This window comes from Ochotona princeps, chromosome X (genome assembly GCF_030435755.1).
Source record: "Ochotona princeps isolate mOchPri1 chromosome X, mOchPri1.hap1, whole genome shotgun sequence".
Taxonomy (NCBI): domain Eukaryota; kingdom Metazoa; phylum Chordata; class Mammalia; order Lagomorpha; family Ochotonidae; genus Ochotona; species Ochotona princeps.
In genome coordinates this window covers 21555517-21579641 of record NC_080865.1, presented here as the reverse complement: position 1 = coordinate 21579641, position 24125 = coordinate 21555517, and the positions used below count along the sequence as shown (strand labels likewise).

Genomic DNA, 24125 nt, shown 5'->3' with positions numbered 1-24125 from the left:
GAAAATCTTGTTACAGTCCTGTCTCCACTTTCCATCCAACTTTCTGCTTCTGTACACCCTGGAAAGTAGCAGGTGATGGCTCAAGTATGCGAGCCTCTGCCACCCATGTGAGAGAACCATATAGACTTTCTGGCTTCTGGTTTCAGTTGGACCAGTCTTTTCTATTGTGGGATTTGGGAATGGATCTACAGATGGAAGACCAATCCCTCTCTACCTCTTCTTTCCTCCATCCCTCCTTCCCTCCCTCTTTCTCACTCTTACAGTGCCTTTCAAAGAATTAATCCTTTGACAAGTACCAATAGGAAACTTAGAATCAATAATCGTGTCTTCTATAACAAAGATTCAGTGAAAATGCCATTATATTAAGGTTGCTCAATAAAATGATTCTCCTTAACCAAACTATCAATTGCTCTAACAGAGGACCATGTACCTGCAATTCATTAAATATTCTGGACATTGATAGATATAAAATAAATAATAAATAATATGTTTGTTATTTGCAATTGAGTAATTACTACTATAATACAGCATGTGTATTTAGTACATATGTGGTAATTTCACTGTCTTTAAAATTTTACTTATTTATTTAAAAGGCAGAAGGAGACAGAGAGAGAGGAGAATAAGATCATCAGCCTATTGGTTCACTTCCCAAATAGCTACAAACATTGGGGCTGGGCCAAGTTCAAGTAAGGTATCAGGAACACCATCTGGCTCTCCATTGTGGGTGGCAGAAACTGAAGTACTTGGGTCATCATCTACTGCTTCCCAGGCACATTAACAGAAGCTGGGCCAGAAGCAGAATAAACATTCTAACATGGGATGTGGGTATCCCAAGCAGTGACTTAATCCATTCCATCACAGTGCTGGCTCCAAGAAATACAGATTCATAGCCCTACTCCACACCTTCTCAATCTGAAACTCTGGTGAGTAGCTCATCAATCTGGGTTTCCATATGTCTTCCAGATGATTCTGATGCACTCTAAAGGGTGAACCATAGCCATAGAAAGTGCTTTTTCAATTGTCATATCTGGATAACTTTAATCCCAGACACTTACACATTCTTTATCTTCAAAATTAAGTTCACTTATGAAGTTCTCTTCTTACTAATAATCATCACTTTCTTAGACTTTTTCTGTAATTCTTCCCCTCCATCATCAAAATTGGTAGCTTAAAGATAGGCAGGGGAGGGGAGATTTTCCACAAAGCATCACAATTTTCATCACTCTGAAAAAAAAATACTGCTTGCACAAGAACAAAACAACTCTGAAAAAGCCGAGTTGTAATACAGAGTCTGAGTGTATTACTAGGTTTCACATGCCAGTTGTGGGGGACACTTGAACTATGTTGGATATCCTTCCCACTCTGCTGCAACTCTTGGCTACTATGTCTCATAGCTGCCTGCATCCAGGCCCTAGAGGTAACTCTTTCCATTGCCTTAAGAGGTAACCTTTGGGGCAACAATCAGTGCTGTCCTGAATCAGAGACTGAGAGCCAACTATGTGCAGCTCCTCCCAATTCTGGCTTCAGTGTTTTCATGCTAATAGCTGGAAATCATTAATAGTATGAGTCTTTACAAAGCGAAGACTGGAAATATGACAAATTAGTTTATTCTCCTTCAGATCCAGCTGGTAGATACTGCCTGCACAGGCTGGTATGGTCCACAATGTCCAGTAGGGACATCAAAAAACAACTCTGTAATGCTTTAGACCCCAGGCCTCCATTGTCATGGACCAGGGCATAACGTAGGTGTTCCGGCAACAGCACATTTACTTGCTCAGCTCTGACCTTTCCTCTGTTCCTTTCCTAATTGCCCTGCAGGTTTCTCCTGAGAACTGATCCTCTATGTCATACACACACAGACCACAGTCTTCAGAGTCTTCTTCCAGGGATCATAACTTAAAATACAAGTTAACTCATGGCTAAGTGACCCCACAAAATCCTCCAACCCCATGTAAAGGAATCTACAAAGAGCTATAACCTTGGAATGGATGAGTTACAGAGATAGAACTGCAAAAGATGAATGCAAAATAGCAAAGAATCTTGGTGTCTGTGCACATCAAAAAAAGGCGTTGATAGAAAAAGATGAGATCTATACAAATTGGGCAATCCTTAATATCATGCTTCTCAAGTTATCATGTCATATTAATAGGTGAAGGTAGTACAGGACTGCCTTACTGAAGAGTTCAGACTAAAAGCAACTTTCTTTCAAAATATGATGAAGACATTAAAGAGATGATCACAAAATTGACATATATTTTTTAAAAAGCACCATCAATGAAACTTCATGCTCACACAAAGCACAGCTGAGCAGGTGGAAACAGATGTCAAGTTTGGTTTTCTTGGCTACTAAGAGAACTGAGGCATACTACTCTTGCAACATGTTAATGAAAACAACCGAAAGCAATTGTAAATTTGAACTGAAAACATGATTTTACTATGAAATAATCTTATTAGGAAAAAGGTTCTCCTTTATTAAGTCCCATTTTAAGAAGAGTGATCTTACCAATTTTCACTTATTTGACAGGCAGAGTTAGAGTGACAAGAGGAGATAGAGAATGAAGGCTAGAGAGAGTGGATTTTTCCATTATGTGGTTCACTTCCCAAGGGTTCACAATGGCTGGGTCTGGGCCATGCTGAAGCCAGAAGTTCTGAGATAGTTGTGGGTCTCTCCCACATGGGTAGAGGCCCAAAGGCTTGGGACATCTTCTACTGTTTTCTCAGGGGCATTAGCCGGGAACTACATAAATAGGGCAGCTGGATCTCAAACCAGTGCCCACAGGGGATGCCAGTGTTGCAGGTAGAGGTTAAACTTGCACTGGCCACTTTTAAATCCCATTAAAATAATAAAAGAAGGTAGTTTTGGTATCATAGGCATATGTTTCCATAATACCTGGAAATCCGATTTACAAAGAACAATTATTCAGCACCACTGCATCATGCAATTAATGGGAGACTGATTATTGTATAATACTGGTGTCAGTGTAATCTTTAAAAATTTTACCCAAAATGTTAAAAATCAGTGAGAGACAGATAAGAGAGGAAGAAAGAGATATGCACACAATGATCTTTAATGTGCTGGTACACTCCTCAAATGCCACAGCAACAGGGCTGGGCCAGGCTGAAGGGAGAAGCTAGGAATTTGATCTGGGACTCCCTTGTAGGCAGCAGAAACCTGGCACCTGCTGCCTCACAAAATGTACATAATCAGGAAGGGAGCTGGGACTCAAACCATAGGCATTCCTTTTTTTCATGATCATTTTGAAGTATCCTCATATTGGGTGTATGATTCCATTTTTGTAGCAAATATGGAATTTCATTGAATAAACAACTTTCACACTTTACAAATGTTTCTTGTTACTGCGTATGTATACACACACAAATAAAAAATCATGCTCCCTATCTTGGTTCTAAATAGTAATATTCCCAGGAAAACTAAAATGCCATTAATATAACCCACAATATAATTTGTTTATGAAATAAACATTCCTACTCTATAATGAGATCAGATTTCTCTGGGTATAGCTTTTAAGCATATCATGGAAGGATGAACAAATGAGCTTTTAGATCCTTTAATCTGAGAATATAATACTTATGGTTCTTTTTAGAATAGTCTTTTATTATCTATGACTCTTGAGGGAAAGTATTTATAATTATTACCAGTCACAAACAAAGCTTCTGGAATAAATCATCTGTAAACAGGATTGGCATATTAAAGGATCAAGCTTTGATAGGATTGTTTTCAATAGCAGGAAGAGATGATATTCTTTGGAGAAATTTTTATTATCTAATTAAAAACTTCTTGACTAATATCAGATTAACTCATTAGCTGCACTTTTGATTACCCATGTTCTCCTAAGTGTCTCATGACCACGAGAGTAGCTGTACAGTTCTGATTGAATGTACTAACAATGATAACCAATTCGAGTTCCTCTTTTTATCACAGCCCATCAAAGGAACACAAAGAAGTTCCTTTTTCTGACTGTCCTAAAGTAGTTTTCTATCTTTAAGCAAAGTTCACTCAGTAATCATCTTATTTATGAAAGGGAAAGCAGAAGGATATTTCTCTTATTAAATCATTGTCTTTTATACTTTAGCGGTGGAAGGCATTTTAAGCCAGTCAAAAACAATATCACCAACTCATTTCCTCCCACCCACTGTTTTAAATTGTTTGCTTGGTTCCAATGTATACTACACTTACATAAGTTGTTTATGAAGAGCCAAATTAATAGTCTTTGCAATTGTTTTCATTGGAATTTGGAGAGCTGACAAATGAATTAGTAGAAAATGGCAATTCTACATGAATTAGCTTTTAAGTCTCCCTAAGAGGCTGATGTAGAACATAACAAGAGACTTATTAGGAGAAGTAGGACAACTTAATTCAGATTGATTATAGACTTCGGTGAAGACAGCTGGGGTTCAAATGAAACTGAAAAAGAACTTATATGCACTTCAAAGTATGCTAAGCAGATGTCTGAAACAATTACCCCACTCTGCCTTTTCAGAAGTTTCAAAGGCAGAAAGGGAATAGCACGGGAAAGAAGAGTTCAATTTGCTGAAGTTGAGGTAGGGGTTGCTGAAACACATACACTCAGCGCCCGCTATTTACGCTACTTTGAATAATGAAAGCACTTTGACTTTGGTGTCCTAAGTGATTTCTTCTCAGTTTTATAAACAAAATGGGAAACAAGAATAAATAAATCCTAACTAAGCGAGAACTGACATTACATCCAACAGATAATTCAATCAGGAACTGAAAGATGAACAGCTCTCATTTTGTTTTCTAAGCTCTGTTAAATCCAACAATGACTATTAAATATAAATACTATATTTTGGAAGTATATAACTAGACTTTACTGCAATGTACCTCTGTACAGATGTATTCCCAGATACTATGGATAAAAAACATATGTTTTTAAACATCACAGATGCACACTTTAAAAACCAGATAAAGCTCTAATTACTGCATATGAGAGACATTAGTTCCAGAGTTCCAAAGCATTACATGTTTTTTGCTTGTTGTTTTTTTATGATCAAAGGCTTACATAATTCACAAAGCATTTTTTTTTTACCAAAACAAGTAAAGCCTCCACATAACAATTCATTTGTAGTTTATGACAGTGAACAAAATATTAGTTAATTTTCCTCTTCCTACCATAGGCAGTAAATCTAATTCATTATTAAGATATGATTCCTTTCTTCTGAGTTGGCAGAACTTACATAATTTGGAATCATTCCTCTCATTGCCCTGCTTGTGCTGGTTCTGTCTATTCATGCATTCCCTAACTCTGAAAGAATTACAAACTTCATAAAATTCCTATATAAGCAAGGATTTAAAGTTGACTCAGAGGAATTATAAAGGCAGCAAAGTTAATAAAATAAGAATAAAAAGTGAGAAGTATGGTTAAGAGGATAAAGGTAGTAAGGGAAGACAGACTTGTGTGAATGTATTTGCAAGCTTCCTGTTGGCCAAAATGAAGACAAAATTCTCCTGTTATACATCACATTTCATTTTATCTGCCCAGAGTAAATATACTTGGTTTTTCTCAATGTCAAATTCTGAGACGGCATTCCTCTGATAACTGTCTAAAACAAAACAACAAAAACACTCAGGAACTCAGGATAGTAGGCCTGAAAAGATCCAGTTGCTGGTTTTCTCCTCAACTTACTATTCTATTTTATTTATTTTAAAGAGTGTTATTTGAAAGGGAGAGTAACAGAGTAAGGGAGGCAGAGACAGAGTGACAGGAATGCAGAGGAGTGCAGCGAGGGAGGGAGAGAGAGAGACAGAAAGAATCCCCATCAGCTTTCACTCCACAAAGAGCTGCAATGGCTGGGGCTGGGCTAGGAGGAAGACAGGAGACATGAACTCCATCTACTCTTCTCACATGGGTAGCAGGGACCCAACTACTTGGGCTATCTTCCATTGCTTTCCCAGGTATCATAGCAGGGAGCTGAAAGAAGTGGAGCAGCTGCAATTAGAACGGTTCTCACATGAGATTCAGGTATTGCAGGTGTTGATTAATCCACTATGCTACAACATCTGCATATATTTTCTTTATTTGAAGGGCAGGGATTTGAGGAGGGGCAGTGACAGACAGGGAGAGGGATAGAGAGAGACTGTATATCTCATGTCAAGTTGTTCTAAAATGCTGATACCACCAGGGATGGGTCATGCTGCAGCTGTGAGCCAGGAACTCCATCTAGGTCTTGCATGTGGGTGGCAGAGACCCAAGTACTTGGGCCATTATCTGCTGCATCCTTTGTACATGGGCTGGAAGCCAGGTTGGAAGTGAGGGGTAGCCAGGACTTAAACCAGGTACTCTGATCAGGCTTCACAACAATGCCTCCCCTTCTGAATATTCTAGTTATGAATATTGAACATAAGTCAGAATGGCTTAGTTGAAGCTGATGTTTAAGTTAGTAGTCAAGATCCTACTTCGTCTGTTGTACTACCTGGGTTCAGGTCCTGGATAACTTTCTGAGGGTGAGCACACTGGGTAGCAGCACATGGCGGCCCATGTGCTTGGGTTCCTGGGACCCATGCAATACTAAACTAGTTCCTGGCTTCATCCTACCCCAACAACCTCCAGAATCCTTGTAATTTCTACTTTTTAAATCTTATTTTTATTAGAAAATCAGATACACAGAATGGAGGAGAGACAGAGAGGAAGATCTTCCATGTGCTGATTCACCACCCAAGCAGCCGCAATTGCTGGAACTGCACTGATCTGAAGCCAGGAGCCTGGAGTCTCTTCTGTGTCTCCCATGTGGGTGCAGAGTCCCAAGGCCTTGGGCTATCCTTGAGTGCTTTCCCAGGCCTCAAACAGGGAGCTGGATGGGAAGCAAGGCCACAAGGACACAAACTGATGCCCAGATGGGATCCTGGTGCATGCAAGGTGAGGACTTTAGCTGCTAGCCTATGGTGCTGGGCCCTGATTTCTACTTTTGCTTTTGCTTCTGCTGACGGGAACACTGGGTGTCAGCAGACTTGAGTACTTAGGTGCCTGCCATCTTCTTGGGAGACCCAGACAGAATTTCATATGTCACTGAGGTCATGGCCTCAAAACAGAATTCTCCTAAGTGTTACAAAAGCCTGACTGGCCTCCAGCTTTTTCTGCTTTCTGGCTCACCAAGTGATCACCGCTCCACGTGTGCTCTGACAGTGCCACCCACTACTCTTGTGAGATGGCTACAGTAATGGGGCTCATACAGTCTGGGACTCTGAACTTCCCAAATCACAATCCAAGAGAAATGTCTTTCCTTCATAAGTAGCTTCTCTCGGGTATTTTGTTACCTTGACAAAAACTTGACCAACACAATCACCATTGAAGCTGTTTCAAATTTTGAGCATCTAAGCAATAAAAATACAGCTGAGCTAAAGCAAAACCTCTGGGCATATGATTTGAAGCTTGGATAGAGATTTTTAAAAAATAGGAAAACAAAGGGAGGAGAAGAATGAGGATACAGCAAAACTATGAAAAGCAAGGGCTGTTGACACTAGATGAATAAAGATGTTACACATTGCTGGTTTCAACTTGATATGCCTAAATATGTATATTCTTTCATTATAAACATATATATATATATGTGTGTGTGTGTGTATGTGTGTGCGTGTATGCATGTACATATATTTCATCTTTGTGCCCCGAGGAGATTTAATTTGATTGCACAGACATAAATATTCCAAATCTAGTGGCTTGTCCCATTAACAGAGGGCTAATATAAGTTAAAACTGTATTTATGTACATTGCTTTCTAGGAGAAGGGTAGCAATAAAAGCTATACTTGACAGTAGCATAACTTACCTAAGTCACATAATTTAATTAGCAAAAAGGCCCAAAACCTGACTTATGGCACTTTCTTAAGTGCTATGCCTCTGTCTACTATGTTAATAATACCAACTGCGCATGCACATACACACCAGATTATTTTAGTACAATCAATTTCCTAATAGCAAAATCAACTGATTTTGCACTGTAACTTTTCTGTATCTCATTTTATATCACATTAGATGGGGAAATGGTTAGATTACTGTATCAGTTTTTGAAGAAATGTCATGAAAGTAAGAATGTGCACTGTTAAGGATAAACTGATGACTGCTACTTAAACGAGTCATATTTTTAACTTGGCGGTAAGAAAATACTGCACAGTTTTGGTTGGAACCTCTTTCGAGTCGCTCAAAGGGCTCTAAAACAAAGTGGTAGACGGTACCTTGACTTTCTCGAGGTGATCTTGGAGAGAGTCAATAAGGAGATCACCCACAGGCTGCCAGGATCCCTTGATCACCTCAGCTTGACGTAACTTGAGGTCGAGCTCATCCGTCGCCGCCTGAAGTCCCTGGAGTGTCTCAAGGGCCTCATCTATTTTTCTCTGCCAGTCAGCGGAGTGCAGGTTTAATTTCTCCCACTCAGTGTTGACCTCCTCGGCCTGTTTTCGTAGGAGCCGAGTGACATTCTGGGCTCTCTCGTCAGGAGGCAGCTCTAAATTGGCAATATGACAAGGTTTGAGACCACATTCATTTTGTGTTTAAAAAAGCATTGTCAGAAAGGTCAGCCTCAAGGAAAGAAAGAGAATACAGTTTAACAAGAGGTTAATTTGCTGATTAACGGCTCTTTTATGCTTTGGCATAAATTCTGATGCACAGCTCCGGTCTGTCTTCTTAGTGAATCTGTTCTACCTTATATCAATCAGATAATCCCAGATTCATTGACGCCACTGAGGAGAAAAACGTCAGGATGCCTCCCACAAGCTCTAATTTACTTCTGTCAGGCTCTTACATGGAAAATGAGCTTATGGTCTTTGTAACAATAGAATTCCTCCTCACAGAAAACCTTCTTTGTTTATTATTTTCTAAATGTTCCAATAACTGATCGCTAATCTCTTTTCATGTTTATTTATGGGCATGGAAACAGACTTATGCATGGTGCTTTAGGATTCCTTTTTCTCTTTCAACATCTCCGTTTAATTTGAATTGATTCTATTTAACCTAGAAAATATGAGCACTCTCCATACCCTGGCAGCCAGAATGGATGGGCTGCTCTGTCACCACTGATCCTTCTATCAATATGTTATTATAGTTCCACATTCAATTACCTCTGGGCTCCTGGTCGAGTTTCTCTAGTCCTTCCAAAGGCTGTTCTGTCAGAAATATCCGCACAGTCTCCAGGGTACTCATGATTACAGGTTCTTTAGTTTTCAATTCCCTCTTGAAGGTCTGTGAAATGAGATGAAAAGAAATGCTTATTTGGCTTCTGGCATTCTTCTCAGAATTAATCCAGGGTGCTCAGAACTTGTTTATGGAACTCCCAGGTCAATTTCTATCTCCTTTATTTATAAACTGATAGTCATAAATGATAAACAAGGCTATTCAGACTTTTCTGCTAACCAAGAAACCACTGTGTTTGAGAAACTATTCTGAAGATGGGGGTGGGATGGGGGGAGCTTTCAGAAGTTAGTGCCCTCCCACTAAGATAAAGAGTGCTTTATTTCTATACCCCAATGTTGGAAGGTATATGCAGACTTAAACACATCTTAAAGAATGCATATCCAGAATGTATCTAGAAGCATTAAAGACTGGAAGACCTTGGGCAGGGATGAAGTATACAATGAATGTAGTTGACAAGCACCAGCTAATTTGGTCAAAGTGTCTGGTGGTGGAGTAAAATAGTGTATTCAGAGTAAGCAAAGCTAAAATTCTCAGTATCTTTGAAAAACACTTATTATTCACTGCAGGTGCAGGTACTGTGGTATAACAGGTTAAGCCACACACAACGTGTTGACAAAAAGCATCTGCAATCAGAATGTCAGTTTGAGTCCCAGCTGCTCTGTTTCCCATCTAACCCTCTGGTAATGTGTCTGGCAAAGAAGTAGATGAGGACTCAAGTGCTCATGTGGGCAGCCTGGGTAGAATTCCTGGCTTTGGCCTGGGCCAACTCTGGCTGGTTGCTATCATTTGGGGAATGGTCCAGTGGATTCATGATTTCTCTCTCACACACAGTCTTTTAAATAAACAATTGAAAAAAATCATCCATTTTGCCGTCTAGGAGAGTAGTAGAGATGTTCTGAGCTGCTATGAAATAGCAGTAGTGGGAATGAGTTTCTGCAGATAGAACAGACCTAAAATGAGTTTCTGGAGGCCAACCAGCACAGTTCCCAAATCTAATCACCAATCCTTAATTTTCCTTGACACAAGGGATTTAAGAGAAAAGCAAAATGCATAGTTTTTTTTTTCTTCAAGAAGTTTCTGGCTCAAAACCAGGGAGAAAAATGAACACAACAGAAGTAGAATGAAAACAGTATGTTCATACTAGAGTACAACTGGCTAAGAAGGTTGCTGCGAGGCAACAAGAAGCTAACAGATACTCAAAATAAAAAAGATAGTGAATTAACCCAGATGCCATAATCTCAGAAGTAAAAGTGCTAACAAAGTTATTAATATAGCATCAATGTTAAACAGGAAAAAACAATAATTGACCTGTCCTAAAGCTGCATCATTTATCTTTTTTCAACTCCGTTTTATTTCTAGCACTGTTGACTACTGAATTTAAGCCTTGTTCTGTTACTGGGAGAAATATTAGTGATATACTCCTTTAAATTTCAGATGCACCATTGGACTGCAGGATACATTTGTCAAAAAAATCTCAGTGGTGTTCACCATTCAAAAGACTCCCAAGTCTTATGCTTTGCAAAAATAATTCATCTTCTACTACTGTTTACAATTCTGTAGAAAGAGGCAAAGTATTTGAATAAAAATAATGGGGTTCTGCAAGTGGAATATTAGGATTGAGCTTTTGGATAGGAAAGTCATTTCTTCATTGTGGGATTTGCTATGTCTTTAAAATCACAGTAGGCAGGATTATAACTTTGCTTACATAAAAGGTTGATCTTTTCTCTAATACTACACTTGAAATGTTTATGTGTGTGTGTGTGTGTGTGCATGTGATATAGGTATGTGCACATAGTTGTGCTCTGGTGTTTTTAAAATATATTTAAAATTTTGAACTTGAAACCAAGTATTTTGATTGTATCCTCTTTTGGAGCTGATAGGAAGCAACTGATACTGAGGAAAATCCAAGCGCAGAGGCAAAGGACATAATACTACACGGCATGTGTAGGTATTTTACGTAGGCTAGTGTTTTTACAGTTTGAATTTCTCATTCACAATTACTAAGAGTCAACTTTTCATGCCATGGGGATGAGGTCTGCTGCCATTTATGTAGTTATTTTCACTCATCTAAGAGGGCCAAATGATTATATCCCAGACTATATTTCTATGCTAAGCTCCAAAGTGTCAAAAAGCTTGGAGTAGTTACCTCTCTATGTATTTATTTACATTTTAGTAAATATGTTGCTCCAGCCTAGGAGACATCTCTTGGCTGTAAAACCTGAGACAAGTGTGGCTGGCTCCCAGAAAAGCTGGATTCAGGGCTCAGGCCAGTCTTGTTTTCAAGGAGTTACTGGTCTCTCACCTAAGGAGTACCCAAACATTTATAAAGGAAAATTTTTTTATCAGCATTAGGGGTAAGTCTTTGGGCAAAGGGAAGTGATAGAAACAATATTTACTGTAAGGCAATTATAGAACATTTAATTTGTGTGGCCAGCATTATGGCACAATGGATTGATCTGACACCTACAATGTCAGCTCTGCATATAGGCAACAGACCAAGTCCCTTCTGCTCCATTTACAATTCCTCTTCTTGCTAATGGTCTGGGAAAGCAGAGAAGGATTGTACAAGTACTTGGGTCACTGCCTCCCATGTGGGAGTCCTGGATATAGCTCCTGACTCCTGGCTGAGCCTGGGCCTTCACAGCCATCTCCCCTCTCTTTTTTTTTTTGTGGCCATGACTTTCAAGGAAATGCTAAAATACTTTCCATGTGCATTCAGGGTAAAATAAAGATTAATATTTAAAACCCAAAAGTTCAATGTGCAGGTGTTCTGTATAGGGAACAGAATAAAGAGGAATGAAGGAAAGAGTGGCCTAAAGTTGGGAAGAAACTGAGATTTACGAGCCATTCTCTCATTCAGCTAATGCACATTGTACACTGAAGTATAAAAAGGCGTAGGGGGTCAAGAACTTGGCCCAGAGGTTAAGAGGCCCATTTTCCATAGCATAATACCCGGATCCAATACTGCCCGATTCTTGACTTAATCTTCCTGCTAATGCAGAGGTAATTGCAATGACTCAGGTAATTGGATATCTGTCACCCAAATGAAAGACAAGGATTGAGTTTCTAGCTCCTGGCTTTAGCATAGCCCAGCCCTAGCCAATGTAAGTACTTGGAGGTATTAGTCAGCAGATAACACATCTTTCTCTCTCTTCCTTTCTCCCTTTAGCTCTCTCTCTCATTCTAAAAAAGTTAACAGGCACAGAAAAGAACGGATGTTTAAAGAGACTGGAGGAAATAAGAGGTACAGAACTGTCAGAGGAAGTGAGAGTACTGAGAGGAAGAAGGTGACCAATTTCATCTACAGATAAACAGGAAAAGAAGCTCATTACTGCAAAGCAGTGGTTTACTTGAGCAGTGAGTGGTAGAAGAAGCAATAGGTATTTCAACTGAAAACCGTTATATATATATATATATTTTTTTTTTCCCTGAGGAGAAGGTGATGATAGGACAGAGATAACAACATAAAAAGAAGAGATGCTGCTTTAACTGCAAGAGTGCTCTGAACATGAACTGGAGAACAAATGGATGCTAACAGGAGGGTAACCAATTATCTTAGCTTGTCCAGCACTGAGTTTTTTTCTTCTTTAGGATTCAGAACTTTGAATAATAAGCTAGGACAATTCCCACAACAACAGGATAGCTGGTAACTCCAGTAAAGAAAGATATATTAGTGACTTAGGAGAAAGTGGATATAATTGTTGGAGTAAAACCACAAACTATGAAAATAGATCTTAAAGATCTCATCAAACTTTAAAACTCCAAGATACTCTTTGATGATATGGTTCAGCTGCTAAACCGGGATACTAAATAATTTAAAGCTAGGGACCATCCATTGTCAGAAACCACCTGTTTGCATCTCAAATAGTTGCCAAGAATTTAGTTTCATCATAGCCACATAGCTTATTTCTTAACTATAAGTCACCGACCAAAATGGATCTAAAGGCAAGAGAAATAAATTTCTGTCATTATGGAGATGTAACACCATTATTTTCACATTGTTCCTGAAATTTTAAAAAAATGGAAAAGAGGGATAAGTGATTACCTTTTCAAAGTTTTAGAAGTTGTAGACTAAATACTGAAAAGGATAAAAACCCAAGGGGCAAAAGGGAGAAACAGTTCAAGAAAATAAAACAAGAAAAATGACAATTTTTAAAAAGTTATGTCAGACAGCTATAATAATGGCATGTACAGATGGTTAGATGAAAGGTCCTCCTCCATTTATTCAATGGCTACACTTTGAGTCCTGCTATAGATCAGGCACTGTTCTACATAATACACATCAATGGTTCTTGTAGCAAAGAGTTCGAGAGACAGATGCTAGTGTTTGGTCTAGTGGTTGACACCATTTAATATGACTATGTCACTCACCAGACTGCCTGGATTTGCACTGTAGCTCCTTATTCCAGCTTCCTGATAATATGGTCTGCGGCAGGCAGTGGTGATAGTTCAAATAATGGAATTCCTACCCCACAACAGGGAGACCTGGATTGTACTTCTGGCACCTCCAGACACTGTAAGCATTTGTGGAGTGAGCTTGCAGATTACACTCTCTTCCTCTTTCTGTTTCTCAAATACAAATTTTTTATGGGTACTGGTTTGTGTCCCTGCTGTTCTATTTCCCATTTGGCTCCTGTTTGTAGCCTGGGAAAGCATCAGAGAATTGCCCAAAGCCTTGGGACTCTGTACCCATGTGGGAAACCCAGAAACAGCTCCTGGCTCCTGGCTTTGGATCAACTCAGTTCCAGGTTTGCAGCCACTTGGGGAGAGAACCAGCAGATGGAAGATCTTCCTCTCTTTCTCTCCTTTTCCCTTAGTCTGACTTTCCAATAAAAATAAATCTTAAAAAAATTTTAAAAAATACAGATTTTTAAAAAAAGTTAGGTTTATATAGTGAAAATGACAATATTACAATAATGAAAAGTAGTTTTCAATTACTAGTAATTTCAATTACTAGTAATTTCAATTACTAGTAATTTTTACCTAGTAAAAAGTATACATTGTAATATAACTCATTATGTTTAGGAAGACTTGAAAATGGTGACATTGTAACACAGAACAACAAAAGAATCAATATCAAAAGCCTTGGGTGATAATAAATATCTTGCAAAGGCATCCTATTTAAGTGAGATTTTAGAAAACTTACACTCTCACATAACTTTTAGTTTGTCTGACAGAATATGGAAATTATTTTAACCCTGACAAGATGATTCATTCATGTGTAGATACAAGTTATCCGATGTACAGATCTTCTCCCCAAAACATACAACATATATTAGTATACACATGTATTCAAATGTTAAAACAATTGCTTTTTGATACCTTTGAAAGCAAATCTCCTCTCCATATCTTCCTTTTCACCTTTCTGAGATAGCCAGAAAATAAAGCCCCAAATCATGTTATAGAATGATTAGAAGCAATTACTAAAACCTGACAGCACTATTTTTCTGGATAGTATTCTGTCATGCAAATGAGGAAAAAACTGGGCATATTGAATTATTGCTTTTCCTACTGCATCGCCAAATTTACAAAATGAACTTACATGATGTATGCTACCTCAATGTTGCAGCATTGAAAACTCCTAAAGTAAATATATTTATTTTGTATATTACATTACTTAATAAATAATACCAATATATCACAAACAATGATTCACTGGGGAACTGCATATTGGCTAATAAGTAATCCAAAAATATTTATTTTTGAAGCTATTATATATTTAGTGAAAATATAAAGACTAGATCTTTGTCCTTAAGGAGTTAATAGTTTGGTTGAATACGTGTACTTGTGGTATGTACTTTTACACTATCACTGTTTTATCAGTGAAAACTGAAGCAGAGATTTAAAGTAAGACCATCAACTTTTAAACCAGGTTGAAAGTAATAACAAAAACTAAAATTCCTAAATTAAAAGCTGTGTAAGTGGAAAACTATAATAATCACAAAACAAATCACAGAGTAAAAATTCTTAAAAGCCTTTGAGAAGAATGAAGCCAGTGATTTTCTGCCCTTCCTGTTTCCAAAAAAGAAAAGATGCACAGTATCAGAAATAGCTAGGAATGCCATAAATAAAAATAGTTTAAGACCATCAGTGGAGCAGATAACGGTGAGATTGACTGATTGATTGGGCGGGGGGGGGGGGGAGGAGAAATAGGAGGGGAAAGGAGAAGAAGAGGAAGAGGAGGAGGGAGATGTGTAGGTGGCAGGAACACAACTACAGGAACCATCGCGTATGTCTCCCTGGACTGTGTCAGCAGTAAGGGGGCATCAGGAGCCAGAGCTGAGGTTCAAGTCCAGGTATTCTCGTGTGGAGTGTGGATATCTCAACCTGAGCCAGCCTTAACTGCTGGGTCCAACACTGTCACAGTGGGATGCCATTGACTTGAGTGATTTACCTCAGGGAAGACAGGAGCAGGAAAGGGTTCTGGACACAGATACTGACATTATGGGGAGAAAAATTACCTTGCATCCTCCTAGAGACTGGGGATGTATGATTCTGTTAATAGGGACAGATCTAAAGCCCTTGAGTTTCAAAACAGAGACATCTTTCAAATTGTGCAGTCTCCCTAGAACTGAATTTTAGCCATATTCCCACTGAAATAGCAAAGGCCTATTTATGTGATTCAGAATGAAGTCTGATGGAATGACTGCTCAGGCGTGACTCACATGTTTGGAAGCTTAACTTGAAGGAATCCTCCCAGGAAGCACAAGGAAGTGACATCAGCACAGTGCTGAGTGGCAGGGACCCTGGGGTTCAAGTCTGGCCTAAGCCAGAACCTGGCAGTAGTGATCTCCAGCAAGTCTGGGCTAACACTAACTCTGCTCTCCTTTGTAAAATGTGGGAGTTGGTTAAAAATCTTCCCCCAAGCTCTAACTTCCCATTGCAATATTTTATAATCAACATCTATAGATCATCATTTGACCATAGACCTACTATATGGTGACAGCTTTGAGATAATCTCTGCTAAACCTCACTATTACTGATAACACTTACAGCCATAACATGGTACACAGATTATCAATAAAAAATAAAATTGGGGCCATTTAGCTAGAAAAGTAGAGTGCATCATATACAGTCTAGGTTGTCATTTTCACAACAAACTTGGAGGTGGGTGATTAAAGAAAAATTAGAGCTTTTATTTGGCAAAAATGGAGAAATCCTAATGTGGGCCTATATTCCAGGTCCACGCTGAGAGGAACCTTTGAGTTACTGAGTAAAATTTTCTCTCGGTGTTGCTATTCCATCTTTTTTTTTTTTTTTAACTTAACCAAGATATTCACATTCAAACACTCATTAGTTCTATGGGTTTACCAGTTTACGATTTTTCCTTTAGTGTGCCACCATTAGCTAGTATATGACAGAGCAGAAGACAGAGCAAAATTTGTAGTGATCCAACAGCTCCACACATTCAGCAAACAGCTACTGAATGGGAATGGGACAGGGACACCAACCCACTCACATGTGTAATTTGATCAGTATTGAAGAGATTCCTTTCATGCTATATTATCATTCTAGTTTCCATATTCTTTCTACTTTGTCTGCATCCTGTGTTTATTATACGTCAGATAATAAAGTTGTTGAATACATTCTGTCAACACAATGACCTTCATTCTTTAAAGAGCCACCAGATATATTGAGTTTCAAATACAAAAGAGGTACTTTACCAAATGCTAATGGAGAGACAATCAATACCCAATATATTTAAAGCCAAATCCTGGGATAGCACAAGAATCCAGAAATGCAGTAAATGGCAGAATAACAGGAAGATTGCCAGCAAGACCCATGCAGGTTTGTGGAAGGAAGAAATTAGAAGGGAGGGGCAACACAACATAAACGGGACGGACAGAGTTTTCTTACCCTGTATATTTATTTGAGACAACTAATACTAGGGAGGCTATGCAAATGGGATATCAGCTAATCAGAGAAAATCACACTCATCTTTACCATCACATATGCCCTCTTAAATTTTTTTAAAGATTTATTAATTTTATTACAGTCAGATATACACAGAGGAGGAGAGACAGAGAGGAAGATCTTCCGTCCGATGATTCACTCCCCAAGAGACTGCAACGGGCTGGTGCACGCTGATCCGATGCCGGGAACCAGGAACCTCTTCCAGGTCTCCCACGCGGGTGCAGGGTCCCAAAGCATTGGGCCATCCTCGACTGCTTTCCCAGGCCACAAGCAGGGAGCTGGATGGGAAGTGGAGCTGCCGGGATTAGAACCAGCACCCGTATGGGATCCCTGGGCGTTCAAGGCAAGGACTTCAGCCGCTAGGCCATGCCGCCGGGCCCTCCCTCTTAAATTTTTAAGTGCAGAGATCAGTCTGGTAAATGGCAGGTACTATGTCGTTCACATCTCTATCACTGCTATATTACATGACTGAAGCATTACATTCAGTGAACAACAGTTCCCCCCAACCTTTGTCAACCTTTCCACTACCTGCTATGGTGAGTTTGACTACACAATCATCTTCAAATAAGATGGAACAAAACTTCATTTTATTTTTACTCAAAAAAAGTGAGGAGATTGCAGCATCAGATCTAATCACTGTTTCACATAGCCAACAATGGGAACACTGGTATTAATTTTTACATTAGATGAACTCTATCTGAAGCAAAGTTGAAAAGTGAATGGAAATAGGGCTGGCGTAGTGATGTGGCAAAGCTAATCCTCAGCCAGCAGCATTGACAACCCATGTGGGTGCTGGTTTCTGTCTGGCAGCTCCACTTCCCATCCAGCTCCCTGCTTGTGGCCTGGGAAAGCAGTCAGGATGGCCTAAAGCCTTGGGACCCTGCACCCGTGTAAGAGATCCAAATGAAGCTCCTGACCTTTAGATTCACCTAGCTCTGTCAGGGGTGATCATTAGGGGAGTGAAGCAGTGGTTGGAAAATTCTCTTTCTTTTCTTCTCTCTCTTTCTCTAATATTTATTTTCAAGTAAAGTAAACACATCTTTAGAAAATGAATGGAAATACCTAAGGACAGAAATTAACTATTGTAAAAATCCAATTGTACTCAATGAAAAAGCATTTTTAAATACTTAAGGGGAAATGTGTTTAACACATGGTTTACTGAGATTTACTTTTGGAAGTCTCTGAGTTCAAGGGTATGGGTTCAAATAGAGTCAAGCCAACCTGCAAATCTGTGATACTGTGGAAAAATAGTTCAGGCTTCACACAGCATTTTGAAGAGTTGTTTGACCCTCAATCCTAATAGTGGGTTGCTTCCAGTAACTACTGGGGAGGTTACTTCCTATGACCAATATGGTTGTTAAGTTCTGAACCAACCTTGAAAAATCACTTGTGAAAATTCATTGTATTCTCATGGCCTTTCAAGAATTAGGCCTTAGATCATTTAGTCTAGCTCTAAATTTCAGAAATTCCTTTTGAAGTGACAGAACAAATGAGTGGATTATTAGGAAACTCTGTGACAAATTAACTTCTCAAGCGTCTCAGCCAAAATTTCAGATTGTCAAGTGTAAGTGTTGAATGATTTCTGAATCATACCATTTGTCTCTGTCTATCACCATGATCTAAAAATGGAACACTTGATTCATTTTATGCACACACCTTCAAACATGCTCATTTTCAAACGTTTTTCACCTCCATCACTGACACTGCCATTTCTCTGTTTATTTAAGCCAGGGACATCAGAGTCATTTTTCTAACTACTTTCTCTCACACTCTACATGGTATCTAAAGTTTTCTCAATTCTACCCTTGCATTGTCTAAATTGTCATCCTTAGATTAACTAAACTCTTATGCTAGCTGCTATTCCCGCTCCATGACATCAGTATTTGCTTCCTAGATGAATTCACCACCCTCCTAACTTCATGTTTTCAATTCTACTCCTCCAATGGTCAAGTCTGTATCTAGAGACTAGAGTCAACTTTAGCTTCTATAAATCACATCACATCACCCCTGTTGGGAGTGTCTCATTACACATAGAATGAAATCTACTTTCAAATTATGGCCTACTTGATTTTTGATTTATCTGGCCTTTGCCCCTCTCTACAAGTCACCCCTGTCTACCACTATTATTTCCATTTTGTCTTGTCTTGAACACACATAAACTGCCCTTATACATGAGCTTTTAAAAAAAAATGCTGCTACTTCTACACAGAATACTTTTCATCTGAGGTTTGTGCTCGGCTTACTCATTTAACCAGGTGTTTGCTACTCATATAAGTCACTACACATCAGTCTTTTTATATCCTTGTTTTGTTTAGCTTTTGCTTACAAAAATTACTCCTATATGACATTGTTTTATGTATTACTTTACTGGTTTACTGCATACTTCCCTCACTAAAGTTTTAATACTCATGGGAGCAGACACTTGCTATGTTAAATATTATAACTTTAGGTCCTGGAATAGACTACGATACTGAACATCAAGACACTGAGACAATGAACACATTTTAGGAATCTTAATTATGGTATAATTGTTCCTAAAATAAACTTTTGGGAAAAGAAAGAACATAGAAAAAGAGCAGAGATTCACATGTAATCAAATGAATAATGTGTATCTCAAATTATTTAAAAGACAAAACACATAGGGATATAAATTTAAGAGTATTTGTCAAAATATCGCAACATTTTGAAAAATGAGAAGGACAATTTTGGTACAGAAGTCATCTTTTCAACTATTCACAGTTTATTTGGGATAGTCATTAAAGAGAGGCAGAAATTCCTCAATGACTGCATTCTTAAGTTTTGATGATATAGCTAGTTTTCAGAAGACTTCCTCAAATGCCTGGAAATGCCATTCTAAAAATAATTCTCTTCTATTCAACATCCACAAATATGACTACATAGGAGATAAATTTTGTACAAATGTAGTATACTTTGCGGGAGATGGAGAAGAGCTCATGGTTGAGCATCTGGCAGAGAAGTGAAGCTCCTTGGGCTAACTATATCCTATACTGAAGTATCTTGGTCCCAGACCAGGTTCTCTTCATATTTTTTTGCTACTGGCTATTGCTTACTCTGGCAGGCAGCAAGTGATGGCCCTAGTATATGGGTTTCTGCTGCCATGTGGCAAACCCCTATTGAGTTCTCAGCTTTGGCCCAGTCCTGTCTCTGCCTTTATTGTCATACAGGCATAGGAGCTTCTCTCTCACTCACAGACAGATGGGCAGACAGATGTACACACACACACACACACACACACACACACACACACACACACAATCTCTCTACCCTCTCTGTCTTTCTCCCTCACCATCTCTTTGCTTCCCCTCATCTCTCCCTTTCTGTCACTTTCTGACTTTCAAAAACAAATAAACAAATATTTGAAAAGAAAATATCAGAAAGACGTTTACTTCCTCCAACAGAATTAAGAAGTCATTTTTGGGATACACATAACTAGAAGTTACAAAGCAAGCGAATTTGCTTAGATATTCTAAGAGGACAGGCCATCAAATGTTGAGATAAATCTATCAAAATCCCATGCAATTTTTCTGAGAGAATAGGGAAGAAAGCATTTTTCTTGACAGAGAGCTGACTTAAATCTTAACATTTATAAATGGCACCCAAAGACATTTTCTGTTTCTGCGTAAAGAAGGCACAGAGAACTAACTCATTAAGTTAACACAAATATACACACAAAATATACGTTATATTAGCAGGCCAGCATTGATAACAGAATTAGCTTGAACAAATGTGGGATCTACAACATGATTTCAGAACAATTTCATTGAATTGCTAAACCTCTCTTTCACTTTGTGGTGACTCCTGAGAAAATCGAACATGCATAATATATGACCTGACAAATGTACAAGTAAACTACTTTATTCAAGCCTTTTCATTTGTCAACAACATCCAAGGAATAATGGCTTTCTGTCCACTGTTTTAATAATGTATGTATTGATTACTTCCATCTAAATCCTAACCAGAAAAATCTCAGGAACCTTTGATTTAGTCTCTAGGGAAGGGATTACAGAGATATTTAAACTGAAAGATGAAAACCTAACAACAACCAATTTCATTAGTAACAAACGCAAACAAAAAGGCATTGCCTACAGTATTCTTATAATGAAGACCTAATCTACATTTGGATTTGGGGTAGGAGGAAGGGAATTAAAGAAGCACATGGTTTATTGCAGCTAGCCTTAGAAATTCCCCGCTATGATCTGCTCCTTTAAAATGCTTGCTAGGTTAATTACAGAAGTAGACAAGTAATAAATATCACTTTAGTGACTGTTCAAGTAAAACAAAGGGAGTCAATTTTTAAAATATATCTGGGCCAGAATAATACACACTAATTGAAAATGAGTCAGTCTAGTGAGGCAAGTAATGAGGAATTATAAAAGCCAGGATAATGTATTCAAAAGATATAAAAATTGGTCAGTTTATATTTGCTAAGGCACATTTGAGCTTTAATTATTTATAACACTTCACTGCATATGGAGCATTATTTTATTAATTAGTCTTGAAAGCCATTCAGTTGCTGTTATTATGCTGCCCAGCTGGTCTGGGGACCATAGATCACATCCCATGGGTGTGAAAATTCCTCTGAGGTGTGCCACTGTACTCCCCAGCTGCCTTTGTGGACTATCTCGGAATTTCACCTGCGAGAAAAGCAAAGCTCTCTATCATATCAACTGTGACTGACTGTATAGCTTCATTTACGAAAACTGTAAGATAAGTGATACTTTGCCATAAAATTGTATCATTAATATAAACAGAAGTACAGAGAAAATATTAGTTGCCTATATTATAAACAAATGGCTTTATAGAAAATAAGGTAGAAATGAACAATGTTTGACCATAATTTCCACCTCAACATTTTAATGGAACTTGTGTTCCTACAAAAAAAATTTTTTTGACAGGCCATTTAGTAGGGAATGAACAGACAAATTCTGCAAGTAAGGAAGGCATATCATTCCCTAAGAGGGTACTTCAAAGAAACCTGGGGAAAGTAAATTAAAACATAAGGTTATTTTGGTACCATAAAATTGGAAATCTGTATATAGTTTCTTTATAATACATGTTTTCCATGGATTTTTTTGGAAGATTCCCTGATATTCTTTCTTTCTCTTCCACTCAACTCAATATCTAGAAGCAAATGAAAAAGGATTAATGCTAGTTATTGCTTGTTGTCATCTCTTCCAGCTCTTTTCTTTGTTCCTTTATCTGTTCAATGTTTAATGTGTCCTAGGTATGTTATATGCTGCTTTGTCCAAAGAGGACATCTCACACCCCTACTCCTTATCAGTTTGTTGGAGCACTTGGTTTTGTGGAAGGTCAGGCACACATAATAGCAAAGAATAATGTGTCACGAAAGTAGACAATTTTCTGAGAGCACAGAAAAGAAAGAACTTGTCAAATGTGGGCTTTAGGGAAAAGCTTGGACGAGGACTGGTGACTGAGCCAAGATAAAACATAGATGTTAAAGATTTATTTATTTTTGTTGGAAAGTCAGATGTACAGAGAGAATCAGAGACATGGCAAAAGATCTTCTGTCGGCTGGTTCACTCCCTGAGGCTCCACAATGGCCAGAGCTGAGCCAATTTGAAGCCAGGAGCCAGGAGCTTCTTCCAGGTCTCTTATGCAAGTGCAGGGCTCCTAGGCTTTGGGCTGTCCTTGACTGTTTTCCGAGGTTGTAAGCAGCGAGTTGGCAGGGAAATGGAGCAGCCAGGACATGAACTGGCACCCATACAGGATCTTGGCACATGTAAGACAAGGACTTTAGCCACTCTGCTACCATGCTGGGCCCATAACGTAGATATTTACCACAACACTAGTCAGGGTTAATTCTGAACAGAAAGAATTTAAGACAGAAGACTATATGTTTATGTTTAAAGCCTCTCCTGACAGGAATATGAATACTTGGAAAAGTCAAAACAAGGTGGTGTGGTTGCAGTCCAAAGAGCAAGAACAGTGAGAAGACAGAAGGTTATAGGTCTGACAGCCAGATGGGATCTGTACTCTTGCTAAGGATTTCCATGTTTTCCAAGAACTTTGAGAAGGTGACAAGTGTCAAGAGGAAGACTGACAGAACTACATATATATTTTTGCATAGTCTGTTCAAAACATCAAAAGTGCATTGCACATTAGCAAAAACAGAAATGTTAAGAAAATTGGTTTCTTGTAACATGGTGATTTTGTGGTAGACAGAGTCAAGAAGTATTTTGGAGGTAAACCAACTCAGCACTGCATTAGCAAGGGAAGCCAGGAGTGTGTTCATCCTGGGGAGGTACGGTGCCTGTTTGCTGTGTTGTTGTCTGGAAAGGAGGACATATTTAGTTTCTCCCAGTTGTTTGATTGCTTGTTTTGTAATTTACAGAAACAACAAAAAAAAAGATAAAGAAGCAAAGGATTTTAGGATTTTGAGAGTAGTTAAAAAATGCTTGATGATTCAATCGAAGCTAAACTTGGAGAGAGGTAAAACTAGAGGACCAGTGTGCCCGATACGAAAAACACAGAGTTTTCAGTGGGTTGGAAGTTTTGTTAAATCAAAGCAGGGTAATAAGAATTTCAGCAAGCATGTTGGCCAAGTGGGGATTAGATAACTTCACCCTAAGTGTGTCCTCTAACTCCCCAGATCATGTACTTTATCATGAGATTCCTGAATAGGGATTGAAACTGATTAGCACAGACATTTTGCCATTATTAGCACACAAGCAAAACAAAAAACCAAGGATGGCAATACTTATTGAAAGGGATCATGACGATTATTTAGACCAATTTTCTTACTCTACAGCTACAGAACAAAGTAGAAATCATAATCTAATGTTTGGAGAAACATGATTAGACTCTCAGCCTACTGTCTCCCAGTACACGCATCCAATGATTCATCTTTAGTTTCTGGAACTAAGATAAAAATACATCTTTTGTAGAAATCCTGTCTCACTTTACCATATCCTGTAATCAGTTCTATTTTAAATGCTCATCCTTCTCAATGAATGTTCTTCTCTATAAATGCTAGTGTTATATGGCTGTTCAAAGCTAGAACATTA

At 38.5% G+C, this 24125-nt stretch overlaps 1 protein-coding gene across 5 annotated transcripts in view; it reads right to left on the bottom strand.

Annotated features, from left to right (window-relative positions):
* Positions 1 to 24125, bottom strand: part of DMD (dystrophin) — a 1951117-nt gene that overhangs the window by 353698 nt on the left and 1573294 nt on the right. For all 5 annotated transcript variants that reach the window (XM_058659083.1, XM_058659078.1, XM_058659079.1 and 2 more), the window contains 2 exons: positions 9093 to 9213; positions 8211 to 8479 (listed from right to left, as the gene is read on the bottom strand). In XM_058659083.1, coding sequence (XP_058515066.1) covers positions 8211 to 8479; positions 9093 to 9213 — 390 coding nt within the window. The remainder of the gene's footprint in view (positions 1 to 8210; positions 8480 to 9092; positions 9214 to 24125) is intronic.